General features: G+C 40.8%; 3 protein-coding genes across 4 annotated transcripts in view; all 3 read left to right on the forward strand.

Annotated features, from left to right (window-relative positions):
- Positions 1–2,220, forward strand: LOC106534869 (extensin). The gene is made up of 4 exons (XM_014031644.1): positions 1–312; positions 395–529; positions 970–1,088; positions 1,220–2,220. The coding sequence occupies exons 1-4, from the start codon at positions 42–44 to the stop codon at positions 2,195–2,197; spliced, it is 1,503 nt and encodes a 500-aa protein (XP_013887098.1). The 5' UTR covers positions 1–41; the 3' UTR covers positions 2,198–2,220.
- Positions 2,221–5,619: 3,399 nt separating this feature from the next.
- LOC106534875 (uncharacterized) lies at positions 5,620–7,189 on the forward strand. Of its 2 annotated transcripts, none has more exons than XM_014031655.1 (4): positions 5,620–5,902; positions 5,973–6,095; positions 6,162–6,280; positions 6,373–7,189. In XM_014031655.1, the coding sequence occupies exons 1-4, from the start codon at positions 5,659–5,661 to the stop codon at positions 7,060–7,062; spliced, it is 1,176 nt and encodes a 391-aa protein (XP_013887109.1). In that variant the 5' UTR covers positions 5,620–5,658; the 3' UTR covers positions 7,063–7,189. The 2 variants fall into 2 exon arrangements, with proteins under 2 accessions (XP_013887109.1, XP_013887117.1); XM_014031663.1 differs by having other exon boundaries at positions 5,976–6,095.
- A 3,065-nt stretch (positions 7,190–10,254) lies between these two features.
- zgc:153615 (schwannomin-interacting protein 1) overlaps positions 10,255–12,158 on the forward strand; it is a gene marked incomplete in the record, with an annotated part of 9,038 nt that continues 7,134 nt past the window's right edge. Inside the window, 1 exon segment of the mRNA XM_014031717.1 lies at positions 10,255–10,413. Coding sequence (XP_013887171.1) covers positions 10,384–10,413 — 30 coding nt within the window.

The following is a 12,158-nucleotide window of genomic DNA, read 5'->3' on the forward strand; positions in this document are numbered from 1 at the left end:
GCAAGTTAGTTCTACTTTTCCTGGAGTTACGCAGAGCTAAAATGATGGGTAAAGAACGGAGGAAAAGTACCACTGTTTGTTTGGCTGCAGCGTTTCTTTTAACATGTCATTTAGTGCAAACGGCAGAATCCCTTCGGCTGACCAAAACACAAAGACGAGCAGCGCGGAAAGAGTTTGATGTTGGCGTCCAGGAAGGGAAAATTCTGTTCGGAGATGAATCTGAGGAAGACTCGCATGTTACGGACGGAAATTGGAAAGCCTCTTCAAACTCTTCTGTGGAGGATGAAACTTCTTACCAAGCAGATTTTGCAGGTGAATTCAGTTTGATGTTTTAGATGATTACTTTTTCTGTAGTAGTGTGGATGTGATTCATAAACTTTCATGTGTGCTGCAGGATGGACCCAACCCGAAATTGATGACGCCCACAARGACAAATGGAACCGTATGGGAACCTCCCTGCATTGCTTTGGGGATCATCTCAAGTTCAGATCACTCGGATCAGGTGCTTCACAGTTTGAGGTGGAACAAGGTAAAGTTCTGGTATTGGATGCACAAAACACAACATTCAATTAAAAATACTTTATTGATCCCAGAGGGGGAATTAGATGTTGTAACTCTTAACTAAAGAACATGGTTCTAATGTGGTGGCTGTGGAACCAGAAGGTCACTGGTTCGTTTTCCCCTGTCCAGCTGTTTCGGTCATTGTGTCCTTGGGCAAGACACTTACCCCGCCTTGCCTACTGATGGTGGTCAGGGTGGTGCAGGTGCATGGCAGCCCCACCTCTTGTCAGTGTGCCCTAGGGCAGCTGTAGCTACAATGTAGTTTGCCATCATCAGTGTGTGAATGGGTCTTAAGTGTAAAGCGCTTTGGGGTCTGGAGGGACTTTAAATCTCAAGTTCAGTCCATTTCACAATTTTTACCATTTACTTACATCAGCTGCTTAATGTTGTGGCTTTTTTAATCCACAGAAAATAAGCAATCCATGCCTCTGGCCATGGTCCCACCTAAATGTGGCTACAAAATGCATGGGAACTCTATGGCATTTGTGATGCTGATTCCATATGAAGGCTGCAACATGATTCAACAGGTAAAGACAAATCTATACATTATTTGCAACATGCTAAATGGTACAATTGTGTATACTTTAGATGGATTTGTTTTTTTTTCCTCCACAATGCATTTAAATCAAACATCTTTTTTTTTTTTTTCTCTCTCAAGGATGACAATTATAAGTTACCACTGCGTTGGCATGGTAAGCCTGTCTCGCTCCTATGTCCCAAACGTGGAAGGAAGGCTTACCATCGTAGGCATCACTGGCCCAAGTATGAGGTGCCCCAGTATCCACAAGAACTGCAGTATCCCCTGATCCCTCAGGAGCCCCTGTATCCCCAGGAGCCTAAGTATCCACAAGAACTGCAGTATCCCCTGATCCCCCAGGAGCCCGTGTATCCCCAGGAGCCCGTGTATCCCCAGGAGCCCCCATTTCTGCAAGACACCCAGATTTCCCAGATGCTCCAGTATCTTCAGAGTCTACAAGATTCCCAGGTACCAAAATTTTCCCCAGAGCCCAAATATCCTCCAATTCTGCAAGACCTTCAGCTACCCTTATTTCCACAGTATCCTCAAATGCCCCAGTTTCCACAAGACTCAAATTATCCCCCATTGCCTCAAGAGCCTCAAGTTCCACAAGTCACCCCAGCACCCCAGGACTCTCAGCCTAAGTTTCTGCCTTATCTTTATGCTCACCCATTGTTTTCTTATTTCTCCTCACTGGGAGCTGAAAAACCAGACTCGTCACAATCTTCAGAACCTGTCTACCCACAGCAAGCTTTATCTTCTCCAGACCCAACTGCAACTGAACCAAGTGCATCACCAAGAGCCTCTGCAGCAAAAGTAACTAGTTATCCCCAGTTGCCTTTTGACCCACATTTTATGCCATTTGGTCCTTTTGTTTATGACTTGCCTCCCTATTTTCCTTACCCTCTTCCTGAACACGCCAAAATTCCTATGCCAGAAAACCCAGAGAATCCCACGCCAGCCATGACGACTGCAGCGCCCACAACTTCTGTAACTCCTCCAACGCCTTCAGGAGGCACTCAGGCTTCCACAGATAGTCCTTCATTTTATAAACCTGAACATTTCCCTTTTTCATATGGACGGCAATTTCCACAGTTGTTCTACCCTTTTCAAGGCTAGTCTATAATAAATATTTAACTAAATGAATGTCTCTGTCTTTATATGATTGACGATTTCATTTTGGTATGCAACTGAACCTGTTTTTCTCCTCAAAAGCAAGTATATTTRGGTTGGCATTCTTTTCATAGCTTAAAATACTTAAGTGGCAATTTTCTTCAAATTCTTTCCAAATGGGACAGGGTGGGTTACATGTTTAGTTGCATATGAGGTAGTGTGTGTGGGGGGGGTTCACTTTTTGTTTACAAGAGTCATAATTTCAGAATCAAGAGACATTATGGGACTGGAGTTATACTCTGACTCAGAGGCAGTTTTAAGCCCACACACAACCTTCCTAAGTGACAAGCACATGAAGGACGTTAAGTTGAACAATTGTCAGCCATGCAGGTTCCTGTCTTAACCTCCGGACACGCGTGCACAAACCTTCAAGGTGGCTTGCTGTAGTGCCAAATATGCAAAACATTTGAATTTTTTTTTCTTTTAATGCCATACTCTTAACGGGTTTAAAATTTGTAAACATTGAACCATGATACTGTATAATTGATCTGTATAACATACATCAGACTTTTATATGACTTGATGTAAAAAAAGTTTGGCTTGGTGACCATTTTGATTTGTAAAATCACAATTTTTAAGTGAGTGAATTTATATTGGTGAAACACTTTTGGCTAAGTTCATTTAGACCACATGGTTATAACTTATGATGCACTTGTTTCTGATGTATTATCTGCAGACAACCCCTTTTTTTCTGAAAAATGTTTGCATTTAGAAGGGTAGTTGAGAAAACAGCACTGGAACCCTTCGGAGTCCATAAAGGAATTTGTCTTATGTACTGGAGAGATTTTCAGATTTGGTTTATCAGTCTTGTGATATAAACTGTCCAAATTAATAATGCCCACTTGAACTTGAAGGTTTTCAGATTATTCTGGTGTAAAATTCAACTGTCGAAACTATATACAAATATTTCTCCAATCTGTTTGATCATTTTCATTGCCAAACTGATTTATTAAAGAACTGTGCAAAAAGACACATTTTTTCAGTCTCATTTTGTTTTATTTTATTTATTTTTTTTGCATCTATTCAATTACCTTTTCTAAGAAGTATTTAGCCCCTGACACTGAGAGCTACCAGTGCACCAGCAGGCAAATGTACACCCCACCAGAGGGCAGCACGGCAGTGGGGTGAAGCCCACCACTAGCAGTGGGCCCTCAGGTGAACCAGAGGAGAGGGCAGCCCGAGTCCCAGCCTGACAAATACCCAATCATGCACAGACACACTCACGCAGTTCCACCCTCATTCTCACACCCACTCATTCGAAGACAAACAAGATGGATGCCAAACTCCACTCACCCTCCCAATACACACTCTGTACCCCACAGGTCCAGGACACGTACCCGCCCCCTACAGAGGGCAGGTCATATCCAAACCCAGGAGGCAAACCCATTCATTCTGGGGTGGAGAAGAGCAGACAGCCAAGGTTCGACCCGGGCTGCACCAGGTCAGCCGGCCAGCCCCCCACCGCAGTGAGGCAACACCCCCGACCACCCCCACACACCGCCAACGGCCAAGCGCACACCCCCAGCCGATCACCAGCCAGACCCAGCCAGCCACCCCAGCCAGCGAGCCAACCACGGCAACCAGGGGTCACAATCCGAGAGTCTTAATATCCCCGGGGAAGACAGACCACCAGCCCTCCCAGCACCCACCCAGGCCCCAAGTCCATCCGTAGCCCAGGCCCCCACCAGATGGTCYGCCCCTTCTCTGAACCCCACCCCCAAATGGCAAACGGAGAGCGGGTGAGGTTAAAAAAAAGACCCCGACACCCCCACCCCCAGATGTGCTGTTGATGCGTGTTGTTCTAAAGTACAATTAAAATGGGCGGGAGGAAGGGGCAGAGGCCAGCATTGTGCCAGTTTTCCCTCCACCCCAACTCCAACCCCAGAAGCCCTGTATGTCTTTATGCAACCCTTGGGGTTGGACACAGGTGCCAGTGTCGAGAGTGGTCCCCTCTCCTACATGCCATAGAGCGCCCACCGCCCAACTTCCTATATGTGAATGCAACCCATTCTCACTCCCAAGTCGTCACATATTGACGCGTTGGCAAGGTTCCCTCTACGTCYGATTTTGACGCKCAGGGTACCCCCGTCACGTCAATTACTGACGAGATGGGGCGAAGTCTGTTGTCATATTTTCATAAAGTGTATAAAATGTGCGAAAACGACCGTTCCAAAGCCTGAAATTGCCTTTGTTCACTTTAGACATCCTGTCCCTGACCGTAGTACCTAAAATTAACCATTTTTAGAAAATGTACGGAATTCACGTAAACATGTTCTAAAGCGTAAAATGAGCAAATATTCACCATGGACATCCTACCCCTGATCCCAGTACCTAAATTTAACCATTAATCCTGATCCCTCATGTTAACCTCAGACCCCCGACCCAAAGACCCCTGGTGGCGAAAGCCGGAAAATCCGCGGGCGTCAAGGACTGACGCGAGGGGGGTACCCTACGCGTCAAAATAAGACGCAGAGGGAACCTTTGGAAAAGCGTCAATATGTGACGACTTGGGAGTGAGAATGTGTAGGTGAATGTCATGAGTATGTTGTAATTGAACTTCTAAAGTGCATAGTAAAATTGGGGCTAAAGTGGTTACGGCAAATACATATACAAATATTTCTGCAGTCTGTTTTATCATTTTTATTGCCAAACTGATTTAGTAAAGAACTGTACAAAACGCTGCACATTTTTTTCCTGTCTCATTTTATTTTATTTTATTATTATTTTTGCGTTCAGTTACTTTTTCTAATAGTCCCGACCTCTGATTTGGGTGCAAACATATATTGTCTTTTTACAATACTTGTTTTGCTAATCTGTACATGTACACATTTTGTCCTCAAATATATGAAGGAGACTTGATAGTTGAAGCTTTAATAAACTTTCAGAGCTTTAAAAACTTGCATCTTTAATGATAATTTATTTTATACTCAGATGTTGACAGCTGCTCTCAAATTATTTTAAGCTCAGAAAAAAATACTTAAAATCTGAACAAATGTAAACATTCCTTGATTTTTTTGTTTCTGCATGCAGTATGGCCAAGGTTTTCTGTGACTATATAACTAAATTATTGTTCTGAGGCCACATCTGTATCTGATAATAAAACTGCAAGAACTGTCAATTTAAAAAAAAGAAAAAGAAATGAAATTATGCTTATTTTGGTGATGATTGTACACATTCAGTTTAGGGTTTTAGTCTGTGGGATTGCTAGAATGATAAGGATCTTAATGAATTCAGCTGTTGTGACCTTATTGGCCACAGGTGGTGGGCTATAGCTGCATTTCCATCTGATTAGTTTTACCTTCATCTAACTCACCTGGTGCTCTGGAAGGTGGAGTATTTAAAAACAAATGTGAGTCTGCTGCTCTCCACCATCCTGAACTCATCTCCCTCAGGTCTAGCTTTCCATCATGGAAGGTAAAACACGGTGCAGGATGTGGCAAATCATAGCTGCCATGTTGCTCTTGTGTTCTTTAGCCTCATGTTTGATTTATTTTAGTTTGCAAGGAAGATCTAAAGTAGATAAACTTGAGGACGCTGCTGAAGCTTTAGAATTGATGAAAGGACGTATTTTCATTAATGAAAACGAGCTTGACTACCAGTCAGATCTTGCTGCTACAGAAAAGGATGTCTTAACACAACCCGATTACAAAGGTAAGGCTTTACTTTTTATGTAAAATTTTGAATATACTTATACAATAAACTTTTTTTTTGTTCTTTAAAGTAGCAGAAGATGACACGGCTGAAGCAACATGGAGGCTATTGAATGCATCACTTGAGTGTGGCAGTGATGAGTTCACGTTTAAAGCTATGGGACCTGATGCTGCTGATCTGCAACTGGAAATGGGTATGAGAACTTGCACCAGTATAGTAAAAGTTAAACAAACAAGAATTAACTGCTTCTTTCCCTCAGACAATGGAAAACATCTACCTCTAATCCATCTTCCTAAAGAGTGTGGGTTCTCAGTGAAGCAGACCGTGTTAGGACTGATTGTAATCATTCCATATGGTGGCTGCGGTGTTAAACACGAGGTATTGTCTTGTTTATCCCAGACTTGCAGATGTAAAATGTATTTTCACTTTGAACTAGATGAATTCAGATTCTGTTCTCCTTTCTTTTTTAGAATGGTACCTATAATTTGCTGATGAAATGGGGGGAGGATGATGTCAGAATAATCTGCGTTGTGTTGGAAACTCCTGATGAAATCCCAGCTACATCCTCCTCTTCACAGCCTACAGAAACCCCTTCGTCTCTCCTGCCACAGAGCCCCTACCGCTCCAAGCGACATCTCCGGTGGCGCCCCATGTATGTCCCTTGCTTTCCAAACAAGCGTTTCCCCCTCTGCTTGTACACTCACCCACCACAAACAACCACTACTCCTGAACCAACATTCCCTCCTCTCATCCATCCTTTCTACATGGAAAAGCTTTTTGGGCTTCACCCCATCTACGAAAACTACCTCAACATGAACCCACAAAAGGTAATGCACCGGATGGCTGGCAAGAATCTAGGCTGGAAGCTGCTCCAGACAAACGAGAAGCCTGAAAGGCCTCACCACCCCTTTCAGTATTTATTTGAAAGATTTCCCCTCACAACCACCACAGTCCCAACTACGACACCATGTACCACGACGACCACAAGCTCCAGCCACAAAGGCTGTTTAAGCTTCTGGGATCAGTTGGCTAACTTCCACAAATTCAATCCAAGAGGCCAAAACCACCCGCGACTCGTGGGAGAATACGGAACTGAATACCAGACTCAAGATGGCGCAGACTCCTTTTGGGACTCCTTTCCCTTGATGCCATACAACTAAAGATGATCCTTCCGCTTGCTGGAGGGCTACCTGAGAACTGAGTGACTAGACTCTCCTTTTTCCTGTGAAAACATTTTACAAGCTGGTCTGTAATGTTCAGTTTAATAAAGTTTGACCTTAAACTTCATGTTTTGTAATGGTCTCTTAATGGTGCACACATTGGAAAGTAAATCTGAGGTGTGTTTTTTTTTTTTTTTTTTTTTTTTCTCCCACTATACCTATTTGGTCAGTTTGATGCTCAGGTGAACTTTTTCAAAGGTCTATTTACAAAAGTTAAGCGTTCTAAGTCAAAGCACAATTGTGCATAAATGTTTGTGCACACCCCATTCTGTCTCTCCGAATATTTTTCGACTTGGTGCTTTCTCCCTTGGGCACTCTTTGCATGCATGTGCAGAAGAAATTTTAATTCATTGAAACTAAGCCCCCATGTGACATCCACGGGGGCTTTTCCTCTGAAAGCTACATACGTCTTAACCCTTTGATGCACAACATACACACACACCCCTTCTAATGTGCAACGTGGGCCACAAATGACCCACATTCATTTTCCAGATTATTTCATGCTGACTTTTGAGTTTTCTTTGCTCTCTTTTGAGGTCAATTTATTTTGATTGAATATTACAAATATTCTTTACCAACGACCACAGATCATAAATTTTATGAACGGAGATACTTTTTAATATTACTACACATGGGTCATCCAAGTGTGATTTTTAAATATTACAAAAATGTTTCAAGTAATTACTTTAGCAGTGAATTGGGCCAAACAAGTTATTTCATATTTGCAACATGTTTGTCATTTTGTCACACAGACACCTGATAACAGCTACTGAACTGAACTTCTGTGGTTTAAATGTAAGCTGGTAAAATTTGACCAAATAAAACACAAATGAACAAATTACTAGAACACAAACCATCTCAAATTTTACATGCCTCACAAAAGATCACTGTTTGTGCTCCTGGTGCATAGGGAACATATCCCAGTCATCTTTTAGTGAAACAACTCTGGATCCAGGTGTAGGTCCTGGGCAGTTCCTCAGAATATTATGGCTTGTTTTGCCAAAAGTGGAGGAATTGTCATTCCAGTAAGATCCGTTTTTACTGAATCTATTGGACTGAGTCTGAGTTTCCTCTTGACTCATCAGATGAGTCTTCTGCATCATCAAAGGTTTCTGACTTTGAACCAGGACAAATTTCTTCCTCAGCTTCCACATCTGGTTCTTCCTGCAGCGTTGCTACAACCATCAGTAAAACGAGCAGCCATCCTCTGGATAAGGAAAGTCAAAAGGACAAAAAAAATTTCATGTGCACACCAAAATACATAAAAATATATAGCTATATTTTGTTGACTTTGCTAAGTAGCTTTGCTAACTACTTTGCTTAGTAGCGTAGCAATCCACTTAGTTATCTAAGCCAACTATATAATTAGCTAACTAAAGTAGAATATGTCAACAGCTAGCTAGCTAACAGTAATTACTTGAAACTTTCGAAATCACCGACTCTCAAGGTAACCTGAAAATAATCAAATTATTTCTAAGGTTTGTTAGAACAAGTGTAAAACAATACTTACATATATTAGATGGGCAAAGGTGCTGTGCTGAGTTGTGAAAAATCTGACACAAGAAAAATTCACAGTTCCCACCAAATGCTGTGGTAAATGCATGCGAGTCGTTTCTGACCCATGTGTGTAAACGTGATGTACAATTACAAAAGCTGTGCTTGTTCATAACTTAAGAAAGGAAAAATAAAAATGATGACTTGTGCTAAACAAAAACAAGATATGTACTACATATTTGGAAAATTAAATCATAAAATTAATAAGTATATCATTGAAACACTCAACCATACATGAAATAACCTGGAAAACGAATGTGGATCATTTTTGACCCATGTTGTGCATTAGAAGGGTAGTGATACAAAAACAGTTTTTATTCAAAAAATAAAAAAGTAAAAAATAAAATAATGACGTATGATGATGAAAAACAAGTTAATTGAGGAATTCCTTGAATTCTGGATGATGAAATAAATTTATTGCAAAGATAAAGAAGATAAAAACTCAGCCGGGTCACTTTTGACCCATGTTTTGCATCAAAGGGTTGAAGTCATTTGTATTTTTTCAGGGAATGAGTTGCAGAATTGAGATTAACATCCTTTTGTGTGTATCAAAGGTTTCTGCACTTGACACAGATGTGCTTAAAGGTTTTTCATTACCAGAGCACCTTAAGCTTTTAATTTTTTTCTGGGTTTCCCCATTCAGGTTGTGTTTATGGATGAGGGAGATGTTTTCATCAGAGACTCGACAATAGGCCACTRGTTGGAGCACTGAAACGGCAGCAGGGATGTTTGTAAAGGAGTGGGATGTTGTGTGTGGTAAAGAGCTGCAGTTGGGCAGGATATTTTCAAATCACAAGCTGAGGAATGTTGCAGTGGAGGGAGAGCCAGGCTGTCCAGCATCGGAGTGGCTGCCTGTTTAACAACTCACCAATCAATCGGATTTAGTGTATTCTGACAAAATATGTAAATACTACTATGCAGGGTTACCCAAGAGGGGGAAAAAATTCTTGCTTTAGGTATTTTTTGGCTGCATGTTGATGGATGAAAGGTGACTAAGACTGTTACGTATTTTACTCAGCCCACTGTGACACAGCCCTCAGAGAGCTGTGTGTGTCTATATTTGTAAAGCACGTGCGGGTTTGAATCTGTGAAGTGGATTGAGGCTGCGTGAGCACATCCATAATAAAAGATGACAAAACCAAGAAATTAGGACATTTCCTACTCTACAAAGGGAAAACTGTTTCAGACACCATATTTTGCTTGCTTTTATAGCTTCTAGAAATGATTTGTGTTTTTTTTWAWTTTTTTTTGCAGTCTCAKCCATGAAACCACATTCACTCTGCCTTTACTGGCTTGCATTTCCTCGTTTCTCTTCACTTTAGTAAGTATGCAAGCTCTCAAAGCACAAATTCAGATCATTTTCAGCATTATTTGCTGCTTTCCATCCATTTAAGGAAAAGTTGTTGAAGATAAGGGATGAAGATGAAGGCGCAGATAGAGAAGAAGCAGCAGCACTGAGCAGCTCTGTCTCTCCTCTCCCTCCCTTCCTCTTCCATTTCTCTCTACCGCTTCCGTCTCGTCCCACATTTTCACCTCCCCTCCTCCTCCTTTCCATCTCTCTCTTCTCTCCCCTCCCTGCTGCTTCCCTCTCCCATCCACCCTCGCTCTCCTCTCCTGCATGGACCTGCAGTATATGAGAGGGTCTTCCTGTGGCATCACTGCAGTGTAGAGGAGGGCAGGACGGCTTTAAAAGGATGCGCTAAAAGGATGGTGCATCAGGAGAAACGCATTTACCAGGTGTGTATGATTTGTGTTTGTAATGTCCTGAGTGTGTACATGATGGGATTTACAGGTACGAACAATAGGCGGCTAGAGTGGGTGTGCTGCCATAAATGTCAGCCATACTGGATGAGAAGGATGAGGGAGTGGGTTTGTTCATGTATGGTTTCTGTGTTTTAGGCACAATGATTTCTTTAATTTGACATAATTTTATAAATTTGTCATAAAATACACGAAAGGTTCAAGAGACTTGCATTTTTATACTCCCATATTTTTCTTGAGAGGTATAAAAGGTTGTGTGTGTAATTGTGTAGACACTGTTAATGATATAATTGAGAWGAAGTCTGAGTGTTTCAGTTTAGAGAATGAAAGCTATCACTTTATTTTTTCTTTGCTTTGACGTCACATCCTCATCTGATAATGCGTCACCAAACAGAAAGAGGGTGCACATGAATATGCACGAATCTGTCCTGGCTCTGTTTTTTTTGKGGGGGAGGGGGCAGGGGGGACTCGAGAGAAAGCTGATGCATGAGAGAAAGGCGTCTAACTATAGAGGTTTTAATTTATGGGCATTTCAAACGAAAGTTTAAATGTGCGTCTTTACACTCTAAAAATGAAATGTTGGATTTACTTAACCATGTTATGTTACCTGGTTCCACTTAACTGAGTTGAGTAAATTCAAAGCAACATACTCATGTTCTTTGGCTAAAAAAACTGGTATATTGCTTTGAATTTATTCAACTCGGTTAAGTGGAACCGGGTAACATAACATGGTTAAGTAAATCCAACATTTCATTTTTTACAGTGTATGTTCAAATGCAGGACAGATGGATCTGGCTCAGCTGCATCATAAAGAGAAGGTGTACTAGCGAGAGAAAACCATGATTCATCCTGTTGTGCTGAGTCATTTTGATATTGTCCAGCATCATTGTTCAAATGAATTCAAATAAAGGGATGTTAAACAGGAAAATAAAAGAACATTTCTCAAAAACCTCAAGTTTTACCATATGTACTACAAAGTATAATTTGTAGTTAGTTTTTAGAACAATTTATGTCAATATCTTTACCTTTTTTATCCAAAAAAAGGTGAAACAAAAAGAAAATACATGTGACCCATCACATCGGACTGAGAATTAAGTCAAAGTGGAGAAAAATGCAACTATAGTGCACTGGCTAAAACACATTTTGTTAAATATAATGAATAAATAGCTTATGTATGGTTTCTTTAAATAAAATATCGGAATTATAACCTTTAAGATTTATTAAAGCACTTTTTTGAGCAGTGGCTACAAAATAAACCAACATGATTTTGAGCAGAAAAGTCTTAAATTGTGATTTTTTTCCCCCATGAGCTAGCAAACCTTTTTGATTTGCCATGTGGGGAAATCTCAAAATCCAAATACTGTTTGAGCTTTCCTCTTTAAAATAACATAAAAAATCCTCATTAGAATAACCTAAACATAGGATTCAGTCCAATTATCAAAGGATTGTCCTGATTAGGAAGACAAATGAAGCCATGCCTCTGGAGCAGCTCATGATATTAGGATGATCCGGGTATCAAAATGTAGCTTACAAAAACAGGAAACTAAAACTGTGCCTAGGTCATTTTGACTGAATTTGACTTAATCTTAGTTTGATGTGATGAGTCCCAAATAAAAAGGCRTAAAAACAGATTGTCTTAAAGATAAGATTGGTTTAAAAATCAAGCAATTAACAGATATGAGACAAATAAAATGATTGAAAAAGGATGTGTAATATATATA

This window comes from Austrofundulus limnaeus, unplaced genomic scaffold (genome assembly GCF_001266775.1).
Source record: "Austrofundulus limnaeus strain Quisiro unplaced genomic scaffold, Austrofundulus_limnaeus-1.0 Scaffold6, whole genome shotgun sequence".
Lineage (NCBI taxonomy): Eukaryota > Metazoa > Chordata > Actinopteri > Cyprinodontiformes > Rivulidae > Austrofundulus > Austrofundulus limnaeus.